A 19,980-nucleotide genomic window follows, 5' to 3' on the forward strand; every position below is an offset into this window, starting at 1 on the left:
GGACACCCATCCAGCCGGCAGAGAGGGGTCACAGCCACCCCTGGGCTGCTCACTGCTGACTTGGGTCTGTAACATTCTGCCCTTGTTGTCCCTGGGGCGCAAGCAGGCCTGGGAAGGAGCTTGGGCTGACATGCAGTTGGGGCAGCAAACTGCGCAGGTGTGTTGGATCTCCTACCCGGACAGTCAGGCGAGGGTCGTCTCCAAGTCCCACCCCAAACAGCTCACTGGTTCTTCTGGGTTCCCCTCTCCCAGCCGAGGAGTCCCAGTCTCATGCGGAGACTCGTGTAACAGAGCCGTGTGACAGCTCAGCTCAGGGCCCCGGGCCCTCCGGCTCTGTCGCCTCCCGAGTCCATGCTGGTGGCCACAGCCCCTCTCCTGGCTGACCCAGCATGGGGCCAGCAGGCAGAGACCTGGCTTTGCTGTGTGTCTGAGGCTGCTACGCTGCAGAGGTGACTGTGACATTTGGTGACAGTCTTTGTGGCATGGGGGCTCTTGAGCTCCGTGTTTGTCACTGGTACAAGAATGTGTCTGTCCCCTTCTGAAGGCTGACCTTCCCCTGAATGTAGGGTCTGCACAATGGCGCCCCCTACCTTCCTGTTCCATCTGCCTTCTGATGGTGTCTGGTCAAAAAGGTCACACTCCAGAAAGCCCCCAGTGTCCTGTCATCTGGACACAGAAGTCGCAAGGGCTCTCCCCCTGGGAGCTGCTTCCAGGAAGGAGTTCTGCAACCACAGGTTCCCTGAGTGGGGTCTGGCGTGGTCACTGGCCAGAACCTCTTCTGTGCTCTAGTGGGCTGTGATCTTTGGAGGGGCACGATGAGAGTTTGATGGATGAGGGGGGAGGGAGGCGCCTGCCTTGCTGGCTGATTTCTCCTCCCCCAGATGTATTTTTCATTCAGAACTAAGAGTCTATGTGTCATGAAGTCCAAGACCTTTACAGAAACCATGTTTTATTTTGCTGTCTGGCTGTGAAACAATCGGGATTCAGGTGCGGAAGAGCGCGGTCACCCCGCACACACCCAGAGGGCCGTTCCGGGGTCACCCCAGCACCGTGTGGTGGGCAGACGGGCTCACTCGGGCTTTTCCAAGGACTGGTGGGAGGGACTCCTCCTTCCCACAGGGGAACAAACATCTTCTGCTTCATTTTCCAGGAGACTCCAGGCTGGTGTCCCAAAGCTCCCAGGGGACCTGCTCTGTGACCTCGGCATAACCGGAGGCCTGACCCCATTGAAAACCTGGCCCAGGCTCCTGGAAGGTGGCTGTGACTACATTTCCAGCAGGACAAATGTCACTGGCATAACAATCATGGGCAAGCACGGGCCACTGGGATGAGAGCAGGTCGTTGACCAATCGCTGGGAGCTTGTCCTAGAGAAAGACACAGATGCTCAGACACAGAAGGCCCAGGGAGAGTGCAGGAGCGTCTCCTTCCTTTGAGTGGCCACGGAGGCCCAGCCCCCTTCCCAGGAAGACCATTCAGGCCCCAGACTGCAGGTAGAGCACGGGTACCACACGCTGGCAAGCCTGGACCAGCCACGCCATGCCCGTGGCTCCCTTAGGGATGCGAATGTCTTCATTTCATTCTTCAAAATTCCTTGGGGGCACCCTTCCCACCTACTCTGTCCTGTCTGGGTGCAGACCGCAGCCCTCTGAGCACCCGAGCACCCACAGCGAAGTGCAGCAAAAGTTGGGGGGTGGGTGTTGCTCTCACCCCCCCATCTCGGGCAGGTTGGAAGGACAGAGTGCAGAGGCAGCTGTGACGGCAGCTCCGTTCCCGCTGAACCCTGATCTGCTGCCTGTGGACCCTGCCAAAGAGCGGCCTGTGTCACGTGTGCCTTTCTTGGATGAAAATGACATTCTCGGAGAAACATTTTTTTTTCCACAACCAAAACCAGTCAACTTTCCTGCCCCTGTGGGGAAGCAGCCCCGACTCTTCTCTCTTACTTCTCTGCTCTTGAGATTTGCTAGTTTGCTGATTTTTTGGTAAAAATCCAGCCCAAGTACGTAATTTAAAAATTCAACTAGCGCTACAAGGCATGAAGGAAAAATGGCAGTCCCTGTTCTGCACCTGTCCCAAATTCCTCTCTGCAGACTTTCCCTGCTGATGCCGACCCCACATTTCTCAATACCGCGCCTGTGCGGTTAATCCTCAGCTGGCGAGTGTGAAATGCCTATGAACTTGGGATGGAAGGTGAGGCTGAGATGCTCCCAACCCTCCGTGTCTTTTGCTCTCTACATTGTCTTATAGATTTATGTCATTTTTTTGTTAAATCAATATCCAGTTTTTATTTTATTACAATTATGTTCACTGCTGAGTGGAGAAAAACTCTGGGTCCACACTTCCTTTCTTCTATCATTCTCTGTTCTTCCAGGAATTGATCATGACCTCAGTGAAAAAAGCTGCTCAGTTTATGTCATTATCCTAGTACTTCTTCCAAACTCTCCAGCGGGATTTCAAAACCCTTCGAACACCATTTTCCCCACGATTCAGCGATCAGATAAGCTGCTGGTCCCTCCCCCTCAGGTCACTTATCCTGCCCCCGCAGGGCCTCCGGTGCCCTTGCACAGCTCCATCTCTCTTGCCTGGATTGCAGCTTGCCCCTCCAAGGTGTGTGTCCATGCCAATTCCCTGGTTGGATATATTCCTCTTTAAGAGCCAGCTCTGGTAGGCAGGGCACCCTGGGTTTGAGTGGGGCCTGGCCATCAACAGGTGTTGTCTGCCTAAGGAGGTCAGGAGTTTTCCCATCACCAGAGGCAAATACAGACTCCCAATCTCGAAAAGAATTTCTCTGCCTCAAGGATGAAGACATGAGTTTATTAGGATGGACGTAAGCCCACTCTGCTGGGACTGTGGTTGGCTCATTGGTTCACCAGCAGGATCAGGGTGACCTTGATCCTGCCTTTCACCCTCATGCAGAGTAGGAGAAGCTGGCCCATTACCCCGGACACTTTATGTCTGTGCAGTGGGAAACTGTCACCCATGCCGACTTTGTTAGAATAAGACGCTTTACCACCATACAGACGACAGAGCAACATGAGCGTGGGTGATATTAGCCAGCCAAACTCGCAGCAGGCTGTGACTTGCTTGCAGTGCATCAGACCTCTAGACTGAAATCAGTTAAAATCCACACGGTCTAAAACGTCCCAGGACCATATATCGAAGCACTATTTTCATTTTTTAATGTATGAACTCAATATCCTTTAAGAGTTTTAACATGCACATTGCCCACAATGTGGCAATGGAGGTGCATGGTTTGCTAAAAAGAAACAGATAAGATTGTCTGGCTGCACATTTCTTTCTCCAGATTTACTGTGGCAGAGACAAGCAGACGGTTGGAGGTGAGAGAAGCAGAAGTGCAGTTACAGCAGCGGGACGCCACCACTTGCCTGGGGAGTCCAAGAGCAGACAGAAGCTCACAGAAGTTCATAGGGAGTGATCTGGAAGGAAAGTAGGGTGGTGAGGGGCTCCAGCCACGCTGACCTCTGGGCAGAAGCTTGCATAGCTCATCTGACAAGGCCTCCACGTGTCCCAGCGGCTGCTTCACTGCACAGAGGACCACGTGAGGGAGGAGAGGAAATCTCCTCTGGATCGAATGCTGGCCAGCAGTGAAAAGGCCCTCTGCTAACCTGGGTATCATGAAAATCCTGCAACTCTGACTTTGTAGCAGCAAAGTGATGGAATATTGGATGGAGGTAAAACGTACCCTGGACTTAGGAAAGCAGATTTCAAAGGGGTGAGAAGATCCATAGGTCAGATAATAGCCTTTATAACAGAATATTGATAGTGGTGTATTTGAAATGATAAGATAACATTAACTGTCTGCTCTCCACTAATCCCAATGGGGAAGAAAATAGAGAAAGAGCTGAAATATCAAGAAGACTCATGGGCTTAAGACAATATTTACAAAAGTTGGGATGAGAGCAAAACAAAGATGCAAATTTGAAGGGACAATTTTGTTCAGTCATTTGGGAAATCGTTACTGACTGGTTTCTCTCACTCTGTGCCAGGCACTTAGCTACATGCTAAGGAGACAGCAACCATAAGACCTACCTGGGCCTACAATGTGGCAGGGAATACAGGCATCAGCAAGTAATCAAAAGTGTGTTGGCTCAGCAAACTATAAACCGAGGGGACCTCTCTTAACTTGATAAATGGTATCTACAAAAATCCCAAAGCTAACATTATACTTCTTGGTGAAAGACTTGGGTGTCTTCTCCCAAGATAAGGAACAAAAGAATATCTACCTTCGCCACCTCTGTTCAGCATCGTACTAGAAGCTTTAGCCAGGATATTAGACAAAAAATAAATAAATAAAAGCCATCTAGATTGGAATGAAAGAAATAAAACTCCCCATTTGCAGGTGCCATAATTTTGTATATACAAAACCCTAAGGAATCCCCTGAAAATTATCAGAACTAAAAAATAAGTTGAACAAGGTGGCTGAATGTAAGATCAATATACATCCATCAATTTTATTTATAATAGCATCATAAAGAGCGTAATATTTCGAAATAAATTTAACAAACAAACAAAAAGCGCAGGACTTCTAAACCAGAAACAACAAAATATTTTTGAAAGAAATTAAAGGAGATCTAAAAAAAACCCAGAAAGACACCTCAGGTTCATGGATCAGAAAACCATACGTTGCCTATGGCGAAGACAGCAATATTCCTGATCTGTAGATTTATACAACTGCTATCAAAATCCCAGCTGCCTTTTCTTAATGCAGAATTTGTCAAGCTGATCCTGAAGTGTATATGTAAATTCAAGAAATTCACAATCATCCAAACAATCTTGAAAAAAGAAAACCAAGCTGGAGACTCACACTTCCTGATTTCAAAGCATTCTACAAAACTATGGTGATAAGCACATTACCAGCATAAGGGTAGAAATAGAATTTAAAATTTAGAGAACAAAATCTCTGCATGATGATGCATAGATTTTTTGGAAAGGGTGCCAAGAGAAAATGGAGCGAAGAATAGTCTTTTCAACTAATGTGGACACCTGGATACACACATGCACAAGAACGAAGTTAGCTCCCTATATCACATCATATCCAGAAACCGCATCAAAATGGATCAAGGTCTAAACGTAAGAGTTAAACTGTAAAGATTTTAGCAAAGAATAGACGTACATATTCATGGTCTTGGGTTAGGCAATGATTTCTTATATAAAACACCTAAAGTATAAGTGACAAAAAAAACACACACAAATAATTTGGACTTCATCAAAACTAAAAGCTCATGTTGTATAAAAAAATATCATCAAGAAACTTAAAAGACAACCTGAAAAATGGGAGAAAATGTTTGCAATCACATACATGACTAAGGGACTCCTACTAGAATACAGGATGGGCAAAAGTGGGTTTACAGTTTAATACAAATAAACAATATGATAATAAATAATAGTACAAGAATAAACTCAGTGTTTCATATACTCACAACCACAAACCTACTTCTGCCTACCCTGTATGTATGTCTTACAACTCAGTAACAAAAGGACAAATAACCCAATTTAAAAATGGACAAATGATTTAAATAGATATTTCTTTAAGGAAGTTATATTAATGGCCAAAAAACACCAAAAAGATACTTAACATCACAAGCCTCCAGGGAATCGCAAATCACAACCACAGTGAGATATCACTTCACACCCTCCAGTATGGCTACTGTAAAAAAGACAGATAACAAGTGCTGGGGAGGACGTGGAGAAATCGGGACTCTCGTTCACTGTTGGTGGGAGTGTGACAAGGTGCAGCCGCTTTGGGAAACAGTCAGCAGTTCCTCAATGTGTTCCACGCAGAGTTACCATAGGACCCAGAAGTTCTACTCCTATCCGCCCGAACACAGTGGAAACATGCATCTATGCAAAAACTTGTCCACAGACATTTGCAGCAGAACTATCCGCAACAGACAAAAAGGCAGAAACAACTTAAATGTCTATCAGATTATGAATGAATGAATAAAATAGGGTATATTGATAAAATGAAATACTATTTGGCACTAAAAAGAAGTGACATCTTAATACATGCTACGACATGGATAAACTGTGAAAACGTCATGCTAAGTAAGAGAAGTCACTCATAACAGACCACATATTATATGATTCCAATTATGTACAATGTCAAGATTAGGCAAATCTATAGATTGAGAAAGTAGCATAGAGGTTGCCTAGGACTAGCGGGGTCAGGCAGGATTAAGAAGTGACTGCTGATGGGCATGGGGTTTCTTTTTGTGGTGATGAAAAATATTCTAAAATTACACAGTGGTTATGGTTGTACAGCTCTGTGACTGTATTGAAAAGCATTGAACTCTATACCTTAAATGGGTAGGCTGTATGGTGTGTGAATTGTATCTCAATAAAGCTCCAAAAAAAGAAAGGAGTTGGCAACAACAACAAAAACACTTTGAATGTTATGATTGGGAAAGTGTGATATGTGAGCAAATAACATGGGAACCCAGCAGGGCTAAGACAGGAATGCTCAGGATTAGGTCGCTAACCCCAGGGCTGAGCAGGCATTAAGGGTAAAGGATGTGAGGTTGGGAAAAGAATAAAACATTCTAGGAAATAAAGGGGAGGCTGAAGGGGTGGGAGTAGAGCACAGGAAGGAGGAGAGAGACAAGTGTGGTTAGATGGATAGGCGGGGACAAGACAGTGCAAACCATGTTCATGACTTCATAGTTTTCCTGAACATCAATAGGAAGACACTGAAGGATTTTAACCTGGGGAGTGCAGTGATCATATCTGAATTTTTAAAAGGGTGCTCAGACCTCAGGGAATTGACTTCAGGGATATGGATGGACGTAGAAGAATCAGATAGGGAGCCAATGCAAAAGTCTGAGAAATCCAAATTGAAGTAATTCTAGGAGACCGTGGGAGGTAAAGCTGTGGAGACAATTAGCTCTTGATGAAGTTTTGCTGTAAAGGGGGGAGAGAGATGGAGTTCTGGCTGGATGGGAATGTGAGACGGAGGATATTTAAAAGGTAAGCATGTTTGTATGGGAGTTAGAAGACTCCAGAAGAGAGAGATGTTTAGTATTCAGAAGCCAGAGGAGAGAATTCATTCAATCAAGCCCTTGCGAAGGTGGAAGGTAATTAGATCCAAGACCTCCACAGAGGGATAGGCCCTCCAGCGTAACAGGAGGAAGCTGGGAGATGATTACAGATGAAAGTGGGATTGTAGATCTGCAGGCAGAAGTTACTCATCCTCCTGCCTGCAGTTCTGCAAAGCAACCCATGAGCCACGAGGGAGCGGCTATGCTTCAGTCATGTGTTGGCAGAGGGTGGGGATTAATGAGGAAGTCGGGGGAGCACTCTGCGGATGATGACAGGAGTCACTGAAAGAGGCTGAAACACACAAAACCAAGCCACTTGGACTACACTTCCTTCTGAGATAAGCTTGAGGAACAGGAAGTGGGGAAAAATGACTAAAGAGGAAATTGAGACCTTTTATAGGAGGAAGAATCATGGAAGTCCAGCTATTTCCAAAGTTCAAGCTTTAGGTCCAATATGCAAAATGAGCTTAAAGATACAATTGAAGAATCAATCCTGATATTAGAAGTCATGCAGACTGACATAGCAATCAGGCAGATTGGTAATTGGAAAGCCTCAAATGTTCTATTTTTAAAAAAGGAATGAGAGGGGAATTCAAGAAAATATAGTTGAATTTAATTAACTGGAATCTCTACAATGTTTGTTAACTTGTGTTCATTAGGAGGCACTGTGTGTTCATCAGGAAATATTTATGCTAAAATATTATTTCTTTATGGAGACGGGGCCTGTGTCTTGATTCCCAGGTACATGATGGGGAGATTAAATAAATGCTGTTTATGAAAACAACAGGAGCCCAGAATGTGTTGATCGCAGGACTGCTCACTGGAGAACTGTCCACTCTCATGGGACATTGGCATGTAGAGATCTAATAGGTCCCAGATGAGAGCCACCAGGGATAACTAAAGGAGAGGAGGTGTGGTTAGGCAGCAAAGTTATTCTCCAGTATTTAAAGGTGGCACGTTCAGTCTTTTTGTCTACAATGATCCAGAGAGTAAATTGTTGCCTGTGGATAAAAGATACCTAACACCTGAAGATGTCCAACAATGGGAGCACAAAATATTGAGCTCCCCAGTGCTGGAAGCTTCTAGCAGACTCTGCAGGGGCTTCTGCTACAGTCGGGTGGGGTGTGGACTATGTATCTGCACAGTCTGTTCCCTGAAAGTAAATAGGAAAAAAGGTTACCTGAGGATTAATTCTTCAGCACACTCATGCTAGAGGATTAGATTTTGATGCCAACAGATGTTGGTGATGTGTCTGAAGCTACACAGTGGGGCAACGGAGGATCTGGGGCCGGACCCAACTTTTGGTTTTCCAAGGTCTGATCATTTTGGTTGCTCTACACGCTCACCTTCCCTGTGATTAGTGATTGCCTCTCCGTTTTGGAACTTCAGTTAAGAATTCTAGAATGAAACTGGACCCCCGTTTCACATCACACTAAAAAATCAACTCAAAGTAGATTAAAGACTTGAACAGAAGTGCTTACCATAGAACTTGTAGAAAAAAAATAAATATATGGGATAATCTCCTTGACATTGGTCTTGATCATGAGGATTTGACCCCAAAGCAAAAGCAATGAAAGGAAAAATAAACGAGTGAGGCTACATCAAAATAAAAAGCTTCTGCCCGGGCAAAAGAAATCAACAAAATGAAAAGGCAACCCAGTGAATGGGAAAAAATACTTACAAATCATATATCCTGATAAGGGTTTAATACCCCAAATATACAAAGAATTCTTACAACTGAGTAGAAAAAACAATCTGATTTAAACATGGGCATAAAATCTGAATAGATTTTTTTTCCAAAGGAGACATACAGATGGCCAATGGGTTGCTCAATGTCAGAAAAGTTGCTCAACGTCACTAATCATCAGGGAAATGCAAATCAAAACCACAATAAGCTAATTGCCTCACACCTGTTAGAATGGCTGTTACCAAAAAGACAAGAGAGGACGCTGTGGGCGATGTGGGGAAGAGGGAACCGTGGTGCACGGTTGGTGGGAATGTAAACTGGCGCAGCCACTGTGGGAAGCCGTGTGGACATTCCTCCAAAAGTTAGAACATGCGATGGAACTCCCATGTGATTCAACAATTCTACTTCGGGGTATTTATCTGAAGGGAACAGAAACAGTAACTTGAAAAGATATCTGCACCCCTGTGTTCACTGCAGCGTTGTCCACAATAGCCAAGGCATGAAATCAATCTGAGGGCCGCGCAGTGGGCGGAGGATGAATGGGTAAAGGAAACGTGGTGCATAGGTACAATGGAGTATCACCGAGCTGTACAAGAGAAGGCAGTGCTGCCGTCTGTGACACCAGGGATAGGCCCGGAGAATATTACACTGAGAAAAATAAGTCAGACAGAGAAAGACAAATACCACAGGATTTCAGTTATATGTGGAAGCTAACCCCCAACCCCCACAAAAGAAAACCCAACTCACGGATACAGAGGTGGGGGCTGCGGGGTGGGCAAAACGGGTCAAAGGGTACAACCTTCTAGTTCCAGGGTAAGTAAGTCCTGAGGATGCCCAGCCTGGTGACCGTAGTGGACACTTTATTGCACAGTTGAAAGTTGCTAAGAGAGTAAGTCGTACAAGTTTTCATCATAAGAAAAAATTTGAACTCTGTGTGGTGACAGATGCTAACGAAACTTATTGTGACGATCATTTACCCATAGATACATAGATTGAATCACTGTTACATATCTGAAACCAACACAATGTGAAATATCCATTAGATCCCCATAAAAAAAGAAATTAATTTTCAAAGCAGAATTCTAAACCCCTCACTCATGACGTTCAGGCCACTCTCTTTCAGGAATGCCCACTGCTCCCCATGGCTTGGATGGAATCTGCAGCTTCGGCCTTAAAACTCAGGGTCCCCCTAAGCCGCCCAGCCTTGGCTCACACACAGAAGGGGTCTGGATGGGAGACTGCTCCAGGGGGAGAATATTGTGTGCAGGTGAAGGGAATTGTCCCCCAGGAAGAAATGATGCTAAAGCAGCCACGTCTTACCTGGACTCTGGGCTCTGCTTCACTGCCTGCTTCAGCTGTACATAACCAGGTTCATCCACTACGAAAGAAGCATTACCATTACAACCAGTCTTTAAACACATCAGTGTCACACAGATCAGGGCGAATGGTACCCTCCTCCCTCGAAAGACCTCAGTCTGGTCTCATCAACCCTTTCTGGCTAATTCCAACCCAAGCGGGAGGTCCAGGCCCCTGTCACAGTGTATCTTCTGCTGCTCCCTGAACAGCCAGGCAGCGGAAGAGCAGAGGCTGACCAGCTGGCTGGGCCAGGAGGCTCTTCTAAAACTCAATGGGAGTAAGTTTAATGTACAGTGAGCTCAGCAAGTGTTCTTCAGTTCCCTCCTGGATTTATGACTCCCACATAATCCTCTGCTTTATTAAGCTATCGGAAAAAAAATAAAATCTGTCTGCCAAGATCCTAAAGCAGCCTTGGCAGCCAGCAATATATAAAGGCAGTAATTGGAGGCGGGGGGGGGGGGGGGGGGGGTGCTGGCAGCTTGGCTAGGCCTGTGACAGGCTGTTCGATATCCTCAGGGAGAAAAATGCCCCCTGGAACCAGAGACAAGGAGGAGGCCTGGGGCTGTCCCCGGGCTCTGGGAGGGCAAGGCAGCTCACCTCCATTTTCGTCAGGTAGAGTCCTTGTCCGTCCTTGGAGAGGTTCTGGAAAGCCTCTAAGGTAAAGGAGGAGAGGAGTCAGGTGAGGCAGATATAAAAGCAGGTGCCGTGGTTCAACGCAAAGGCCTCCCTCTCCACGGGGTGTGCTCGGCCTTGCACCTGGTGGACTGCTCTGGGCTCACGTCTTCCAAACAGCACCCTGACAGCTCTGGCCCACACTCCCTCTTCCCCTCTTGGTCTCTCTGTGCTCTGCATCTCCACACTTGGCTGTGGGGAGATGTGGGCTTGTCTTAGTAATTATTTCAGGGGCAGCATTTGGGGAACTTCCCTTGTCCTGCTGAAAACTCTTCGGAGCGAGGTTTATGCCTCAGGTTCCTGTTTGCCATTCCAGGCTCCATTCTCGGAGTCACAACATGAATCACTGAGCTCAGAGGTGCCACGAGGCAGGAACGGCGTGGGGATTGGAGCTGAGGCCAGAGCCCCCTGCTACCTCGACTGCGGAAGCCCTACCCGGAGCTGTTTTATGGCTTTTATGGGGTTCACATAAGATTCCATTTACAACAGAGGGCATGCTGCTCCAAAGTCTCAAAACTCTGGCCTGCGCAGCTGAGTTCATGAAGCCTGGGGAAAGACCTCCTGCCCCCAACAATGTGCTTGTGTATGCAACTCGTCAGCAGAGATCCAAATCACTCACTGCCTGGCCAAAGATTAGGTTTAACCTACAAACACAACCTGTAGAGGGGCCCAGTGATTTAACCTTGACCCTGGAAAAAGCACTGAATAAAAAGGGAAGGAGAAGACGAGAGATGCGGGATAGGGGAATCAATCTCCTGGGGAGGGGAGGGTGCACAAGGGAGGCCAGGGACACAAGCCAAGGGCACCAACTACACAGGCTGACATTCGCTCTGTCTCTTGGGGCAACAGCTCCTCGTGCAGGAATCTGGGCCACCCCTTGCCTGGGCTGAGGCAGGAGTACATCCCTGGTCCTCTCCTGTGCTCTTGGTCACTGTGAAGATCTCCAGGATGTCCCCGAGGTGACACTTACTTGTCATGGCTTCCAGCCGTAACAGGAAGCAGACCAGGCTGGGGAAGCTGACCCTGCCGGTGCTGTCGCTGTACCTGAGGGCCATGAGATCCAGCAGCTCACTGCTGACAGAGATCCCTGCAAGGAAGTCTGGGCCACAGGCGAGCCAGTGAGTGGGGGGAGGCCAGGAGTGGGTGGGTCCCTGCCTGGCAAGGCCTGAGGTTCCAGGGGCCCAGTGACCTTCCACCACCACTTCCCACTCAGCCTTGCCCCAGGGCCCGTCTCCTCCTCCTCTCTGGTGTTTCGATGATTCTCTAGTTGCCTCTTCCTCGGTTGGTGGCCAGGCCCCAACGACACCATTCTGGAGTTTGGCCAGAGGCCAACTCAAGATACTTAAGACCCTGACGTTTTGGGGGACACCTCAGCCTTCAGAATCATTTGATCACTCCCAGGTGAGATGGGAGTGGCCTCTGTCAGACCTTTCTCTGCTGGTGACCCTGGGAAAACCACCTTCCTCCGCCACCCATGGTCATAGGAGTCTTACGGGTGGTTCCTGAAGAGGGGGATTTGGTCCTAAACTGGTCATCCAGGGGACAGTCTGGTCCTCAGAGGGGAGACCACATGCATCTCAGCAGGTGGCCGCAGGTGGGCAGGACAGAGCTGGCTTGCCCTCTTTGCGTGGTGTTTTTTTTTTTTTTTTTTATGAGCTCCAGGGAGGTACCAACCTCAGCTGACCTCCGAGCTCTGGTGAGCAGGCAGAAGCTTGTGAGCCAGCCCATCCATCAGGGGTCATGCCCAGTTGCCCGGAGGCCCCATCTAGCCAGAGACTGTTTCTCCAGCAGAGTTAATAAAATGCGCACTTGAATGCCTTTAAATGGGGCATGCCCTCTCCAGCTCGCCACACTCGGGCCCTTGGAGGCTTCTGAGTCTAATTCCAACCGTTCTGTTTCTCTCTTCCTTTTATTATTCTGGAGTCGTTAGTGAGTCCCCCTTTGAAGGTTTCATCTTTAACGGGCTACTCAGTGGTTCTCAAAGTATCATCCCCAGGCCAGGAGCTTGGCCTCACCTGGGGATTTGTCAGAAAAGCAAATTCTTGAGCCAACCCCAGCCTTCCTAGCCAGGAACGCTGGATGGCCAGTGAGCCTGCACAGTCTGTGTTTTAACAAGCTCACAGAAGACTCAAGTTGGAGAAGCACCGCCCTCTGCCAGGAAGAATGAAGGGGGCAGCAGCAGCAGCCTGTGTTTCTACCCTCTCTTCAGGCCGGCAGCCACAGGAGGGAGAACTATGATGACTGGTGTGATTTTACATTTCATTAAGGAAGGTGCCGTTTCCCGACTTAACCTTTCTGGGATCTGTTCACCCACGGGTGCAGTGGAGATAACAATTCCTGCCCTTCCCAGTTCCCAGTGGTGGAGACACTCAGATGAGAGACCATGAGTACAAGTCCTTGCTGAACCAGGATGCACCCCTGCACCCTGAGGCATCATTGTCATCAGCCCAGGACTGAAAGCTCTTGCCTCCTTGAAGCAGACAGATGCCATTGCTTTCATTTAGCTCCAAACCTTCTGTCAAGAGAGCGGGTCAGCAGCCCTCCCGTGGGGACTTAACCCTGGTGACCAGGTGCTGAGAGGGAGGCATCTCCAAGGGGGGCTTTGTTTCTGGTGGGTACCAGTCACGTGGGGTTACTTTATCACTGTTAGAGCCGGGCTGGGCAGAAGGCTGATCGGCAACCTGACTGGCACCTGAGGACTCAGGCAAAGGAAGGTAGAGTCTGAATCCAGAGCCTGGGGGTCCACAGAGGCTGGTGTACAAGGGGGTGAGACGGGGCACAGCTCCGCTCTGTCCCCGCTGTCCCACACTGCTGTGCCAGCCTTGCCTACAGCGTGCCACGGGTGTGCGTCACACACATCACACACCACAGCCACCTGCCATCGTCGCAGCGTTACCTGTAGTCTTTACGGCCTTCCACAGATCCAAGCTCAGGAGAACGCCTGAGTTCCCCAGGGTGTTCAGGTAAACCCTCTGGTACGGAAAAGAAGCAAGAAGCCCTCGTGAGTCACGGTGCCCACCTTGAAGGGGACGTGCTGGGTAGAGGCAGGTCCCGGAAATCCCTTTTCTACCTCTGGAGGTGGCTTCACTAAACCTCCAGTGGGCTCAGTGCCCAGGCAGACAGGGTGGCCTGGCTGAACCCAGGGGAGGGTGGGGGCGGGCTGCATCTGATAAAGGCCCCCCCACTCTGACCTCCAGCTGTGAGGCCAGGGGTTCCTCTCCCATCCCGCTCTCTCCTCCTCCTCACCCCTTTCACTGGGCTCCTGACACACACTCAGGGCAGCTCATGGCTTTCCAGGGAGGGGCAGGGCATTCTGAAGAGTTTACGCAGGGTGAGCACAGACTTTGCAAACCACTTCACTGGGTTTACGTTCCTGGCTGTGTGGCTCCCCGAGCGAGTTACTTAATCTTTCCAGGCCTGTTCCCCCACCTGCAGCACAGGGCTAACTACCCAGCTGCTGGGTTTGTTGCAAGGAGTGCACGAGCAGATACTCATTAAGTGCTGGGGTGAGTGCCCCGCCCACTGGTGCGTGCCGCGCAGGGACCTCAGCAGGCACGTGGAGGTTGTACCCGGGACCATGCACGGCTGCAGGCGTTGGCAGCCGTAACAGCTCGGTTCGCACGGGGCGGCTGTCCACCTGCCCAGCACATTTCTACCGCCTTGATTCGCATGAAAACCCTGATTGTCAGCATATGGTCACAGGTGAGGACGCTGATGCTCAGCAGGGGCTGATCGCCTGGGATTAAGCCTGTAAGCACCAAGGAACTGGTGACGGGGCCCCTGATGTTGGCCAGTGCACAGCCCCCAGGAGCGGCTCCAAGGGAAAAGAGCCCCTCAGTCTGTGCGTGACTGAGGCCGACTTCAGGAGACAGCTGTTGTGAAACAGCAGCTGAAGCACTTTTTCTGGCCTTATCTGGCTTTTGGTGAGTATAACCATCAAATAGAGAATGTTCCCAATGGGGTATGCACGCATTCATTCAGTAATTCATTAGTTCGGTCACTCGTTAAGCATTTTTGAGCATCAGCTGTGTGCTAGACGCGAAGGAAAGCCCTGGAAAAGGAAGATGACTATGAGGGAGCCCCTGCCCTCGGGGACCCCACAATCTAATGCAGGGGGACATGTCACCACTGCAGTGCCCTGTGGGAAACCAAATAACCCCAAGCCAGGGATCAGGTGATACGCCCTGGGAGGGCCACATACACAGGAACTTTTGTTTTACTGTTGTGAGTTCAAGCGTTAACAGGCTGAGGGGAGAACTAGCTAGACCCGGGTGAGGTACCCTTTCTCTCGTGCCCCACACCACTGGTGCAGGACCGGGCACCAGTCTGTCTGCTCAGTGGGATGGAACAGTGCCCACCCCGAGAAACGTGCCGGTACCTGGCAGCACAGCAGACGGCTCCACAGCCGGGAAAACTCCTCTTGGTCGAGCTGCCCATTCACTTTCAGCTGTTGAGAGTTAAGAGTTAACCAGCCCAGCGTGCTGTGAGCAGAGGGTCGCGGGGAGCAGAGGGCCGCAGCAAGCAGAGGGCCGCAGGTCCCACCAATAAGCCCTCCATCCATCAACTAGTGACTCGGTCTGTCCAACATCACCCGGATGGGGACATGGCCTCGTGCCAGCTGGCTCTCGCTACATCTGAAAGGGACCTGGCTTAGATTTATATTACAAGAGAAAATGGAGAATTGCAAGGAGAAGAAGGCCCTGAGAAAGGGGGCCAACATCTCTTGCATCCAGGGGAAGGGAGAGAGCCCAAAACACAGCCTCCTCTAGCAGGGCTGGGGCTCCTGGCAGGGGAGAGGAGGAGGGGCAGGAGGGGGCATCGCGACTCCCGAAGCAGCCCGAGAGGGGACTGTGAGCCAGACGTGCCTGCGAATGGACGGAAGGCATGTCGTGTATTAGCCCTGGTCACTCCACATGATGGGTTTCACGAGAACCAATGAAAAGAATGGGTGTCTGAGGACCTGGAGTGTGAGGAGGACGAAGGGTGGCAAAGACCCGTCTGCCTTGCAGGGGATGCGACTCCCGTGGGGCTGCGGTGGCCACTTCCATTCATCTGCGGAGGTGGGCAGTGTCTCCGAGCGATTCCAAACCACCGCAGGCAGAGATGGGGCCTGATTGATGATTTCATCAAGAAGCCCTCTTGTCTGACAATGTCAGGCGTCAAATTCCCAATCAAGTCTTTAAGAATGAGAGAGCGGGGCAATCTGTCTTGCTCCCGGAGACACCCACTTGGAGGGAAGAGCTCCAGGCAGAAGCTGGGGTTAGGCACACATGGAGCTCGTCTTTTCTGCCCGTCCTGGGGTGGAGGCCAAACAGCTCATCAGAGGATGAGCCCAAGATAAGAGTCTGGGAACCTGGGTTCAATTCCCATTTGGCCACTTATGTCCATGGAACTTGGACACATCACTGGGCAGGCCCAACCTCCATCTCCCCATCTGCCATGGGGGTTACAACTGCTGCATAGCCTAAGGATTCTTTACAAGTTTCAGTGGTTGGGGTAATTGAGTAAGATATTCAAATAGTGAAGGCCCCTCCAGTGGCAAGGGAGGGCAGGGGGGAGAGTTCCCATCACTGCTACAAGGAGGCAGGAGTCCAGGCACAAAATCCAACTAGCTGTGTAATCTGGGCAAGTTACTTAACCTCTCTGAACCCCTGCTGCCACTGTATGGTGACGCTTAGCATGGGGGGTTATTACAAGGAAGGAAAGAATATATATATACACCCATGTAGTACTTGGCACACAGTTGTTGGTAGATGGTAACTATTGCCACTGTTGCTATGGTTATTCTGGACAGTTAGGGAGTTAGTCTAGAATGCATGGAAACCTAGGTCCTGTGGTGAGCTCTTAGAACCAAGAAGAGGGGGAAATATTGAGAGAAAAGGGTTCTATAACATGCTAATTAGACTCTGGGGGAGCAGATGGGGAAGTGAGGATATGACTGCAAAGGATACATCCATCAGCGCCACGATGCTCCGGGCCTCATCCAAAGAGAATGTGTCCCCTGGAAATCCTGAGACGGGGAAGAACAGGAGGGACTGAAATGTCAGGGGGGGTGGCATTGGACTGGCTTGGCAGTGAGGATGACACTGGGGACAGCGGGTCCTTCCTTACCTCGCAGTAATTCCTGGTTGAGAAGGCTCTGGAGCCGGGTGGCATCAATGAGTAGCCCCTGATCCAAACAAGGGAGGGATGCTGGAATCATTCCGTGCCCAGGAGCTCAGGGGCATGGCTGCTTGGCTCCGCGAAAGCACTCGGATTTCTAACCGCAGTTCCCACCCAGTGCCCATGTTCCGTTGGTCAGGAAGCCTTTCCCGATGGCTCCAGGCCGTGGGGATAACTCCCTTCTCTGCCCATCTGTAGTGCGGATTGCTCCTGACATTTGATACTTTGTGTGGGTGCCTTGCATTTATCTCTTCCCTCACTATCAGGCTGAATGCAGTGTTTGCTTCCTCCCCACCATGCTTGGCACTGGGAGCCCCTCAGGAGAGGCATTTCCAAGTGAGCCAATTCACCACTTGCTTCCAGAACGAGACTAAGAAAATATGACTATAGAATGTCTGTGTGTGTGTGTGGTGAGAGGAGGTGAAAATGCTGGGAATCGAGGCCCAGAGGAGCAGCTCTAATCAAGCACAGTACTTAGCATTCGTCTTCCCAGCCTCGGAAGCAGAAAGGGACACATCAAGGTTGTCCTTGGATTAAGAACAGGAAGCAACAGAGGTGAAGGGAAGAGAAACATTTTCTGGCCAGAACTCCTGGAGGCACTGACTGGGACACTAAGTGGCTTTATGGGCAGGGCCTTCCATGAGGACGTGACAGAGAAGAGCAGTCCTACACATGGCCATTTCTTACATCTGCTGCTAAAAGCTGAGGGGACGATGGGGTGTCAACACCCGGGAAACGCTTTTACATGGGGAAAGAGTTGGAGTGAGGCCTCCCGGCAGGTGGCTTTGCAGAGCGGCACCAGCTCAGGTGGAAGAAGTTGCCTGTTTGGGGGTCTTCTGAGAACCAGCACCCCATAGATGACAAACATGCTGTCCCCAGGGTTGGCCCTGAGGTCATCCCTCCAGCGTCTCCTGGGTCAGTGAAGTCAGGGAAGCTGGTGTCATGTGTGCACACTCAACAGAGTTTTCCTCCAAAGAATCATGGCACATCGCTTTGCAGAACAGTGGACATGTCGGTGAGAAATTCCAACCGACAAGAATCTGAGCATGGATCATACCTCCTTCCTTTGCGTGTCTGACCGCCTCCTGGCACATCCCCTGCCCTGGACCCTGGATGCAGTAACCACCAAAATGGTTGAGGAGATGTGGGTAGGAATACAAACAAAGTTGACCTCAACAAATCTGCAAGGAATCTGCTCTCTGTCTCTACAACCTCGATGTGAGATTCCCAAGGACTGATGCTGCTTTCCCAGAGCTTGGTGTGGTACTTGGAATGTCCTAGGTTTGGGGGACATGTCTGCCAACTGAATAAATGATGGATGGATGGACCTGGCCTGTCCCAGAGGCCAGCTGTGCCCTTGCTTGCCCAGAGGCGGCCCCTGGGTTAGGGCACCATCACCACTACCGTGGCCCATGAAGGGGACACGTGGTAGCAGCAGCAGTACTATCAAGACCCTACATTTGCTTAAGGCTCGTTAAATGGGTACAAGAGATCAGGAGAAAAGACACAGTGGTGCGGAGACAAATACTTTGCTTTCAACTTTTCTTGGAGGGGACGACCTCTGAGTAGAATTTGCAGGTTGTGCAGAATGATGCCGGTTGATCCCACTCAAGTGTGCCTGGGTGAGGGCTGAGAAGGGGCTGGAGTCCAGACTGGGTTCTACTTTCTGGCCTGCACCTTGGCACCAAGCTGCCTCCGTGCCTCCTTTCGATAGGGGCCCTGACTGGGCTCCAGTTACCTTCTGTGAGAGACATTTGGTTGTTGTTTGGAAAAGTCCTAATTAGGGAATCTGTACCATTTGTCATCTCACAAATTATAACTTTTATTTCACATGTGCAGGTTCGCAGACCAGGCTGAGGACATTGCCACCAGCTTGATCTCAGGTATCCTAATCAGGTCCCGCTGCTCACCTTGGGGCAGTGGCCTGAGTTTGGGCATCTGCCCTGGGGGAGCTAATCTGTCTTCATTCTGTGCAAACTGATTGAGCACCTTTTCTGTATCAAGGGCAGTGGTAGGTCTTGGGGACAAGAAATGCACATGATGTCGTCCCTGCTTTTAGGAGCTCACAGACTGCAACAATCATTTGTATCAAGTACCTTTGGAATCAACCCAGATGTGGACCTGAATCCAGGGCCCATATTGATTTCAAGGAGGTCCATACAGAGCTGCTTGCAACATGTACCCTGCCTGCCAGCCACGTTTTCCATTTCTCCTTGTGTTCTCTGAACCCAGGCTACCTGAACAATATCTCTTTGGCCTGCCTTCTGGTCACCACAGCCCCATCCGCTGTCTGAATGCCTGGCATCCTTCCTGCCCTTGGCCTCTGCCTAGCCCGAGGCTGGCACCATGCCCGTGATCATCTGTATCACTTTCCACACCAACGTGATTATTAATTGTAAAGAGCCCGTTGTGCAGAGCCCTTGGCAGCTGTTTGTCATCATGACAAGTCAAGGAGTTCTTTATGACAGTTTATAAAACCATTAAGAAAATCCCCTGTGGACGTAGGTGGCTTGCTTGGCAGGCGGAGCGCTGTTGGTGCTTTCCGCAGCCGGCCAGCCCCCGGGGGGACGATGCCAAGGTCGGCGGGAGCTGGCAGAGCGGGAGGAGGCACGGTTTCAAGGGGTGTTGCCAACTGCTTGTTGGAAGATTTAAAAAGCAACCCCCTTATAATGAGCCCCTCCCCTTCCAAGCTCTACATTCTGTCCCAGATGTCACCCAGGTCGGGTGTCACTTCTCTCCAGGGTTTGGTAGCCTGATCAGTTCTGGAGATGTCACTGTTCCTCTCTGTCTCCTGATAAAAGACTGGGAGAGATCTGTTCCCTTGGGTCCCTCTGTCACCTGCCCTGGTGCAAGTGCCATACCTGCTGAGCGTATTTGTAGAAGATGCTTTGTTGGGAGCCGTTTTCTGGCAGACTTGCCTGGATCAAAGGGAATATAGCCAACGTCAAATTTCTGGGGAAACGAGGTACAGAGAGGGCACAACCACTCCCCACCTGGATCTGAGACAGAGGCTTCATCCGGCAGTCGGGTACAGCCTTTAGGGGAATGGG

General features: G+C 49.9%; 1 protein-coding gene across 1 annotated transcript in view; it reads right to left on the reverse strand.

The window, feature by feature from the left end:
• Window positions 1-952: 952 nt before the first annotated feature.
• Window positions 953-19,980, reverse strand: part of CAPN13 (calpain 13) — a 76,222-nt gene continuing 57,194 nt past the window's right edge. Inside the window, exons 15-23 of the mRNA XM_037146768.2 lie at window positions 19,792-19,848; window positions 16,880-16,937; window positions 16,720-16,778; window positions 15,147-15,215; window positions 13,665-13,740; window positions 11,739-11,867; window positions 10,694-10,749; window positions 10,061-10,118; window positions 953-1,365 (exon numbers count right to left, since the gene is read on the reverse strand). Coding sequence (XP_037002663.2) covers window positions 10,092-10,118; window positions 10,694-10,749; window positions 11,739-11,867; window positions 13,665-13,740; window positions 15,147-15,215; window positions 16,720-16,778; window positions 16,880-16,937; window positions 19,792-19,848 — 531 coding nt within the window. The 3' untranslated portion in view covers window positions 953-1,365; window positions 10,061-10,091. The remainder of the gene's footprint in view (window positions 1,366-10,060; window positions 10,119-10,693; window positions 10,750-11,738; window positions 11,868-13,664; window positions 13,741-15,146; window positions 15,216-16,719; window positions 16,779-16,879; window positions 16,938-19,791; window positions 19,849-19,980) is intronic.

This window comes from Artibeus jamaicensis, unplaced genomic scaffold (genome assembly GCF_021234435.1).
Source record: "Artibeus jamaicensis isolate MK-2021 breed Jamaican fruit bat unplaced genomic scaffold, CSHL_Jam_final contig_465, whole genome shotgun sequence".
In the NCBI taxonomy this organism is placed as follows: Eukaryota; Metazoa; Chordata; class Mammalia; order Chiroptera; family Phyllostomidae; genus Artibeus; species Artibeus jamaicensis.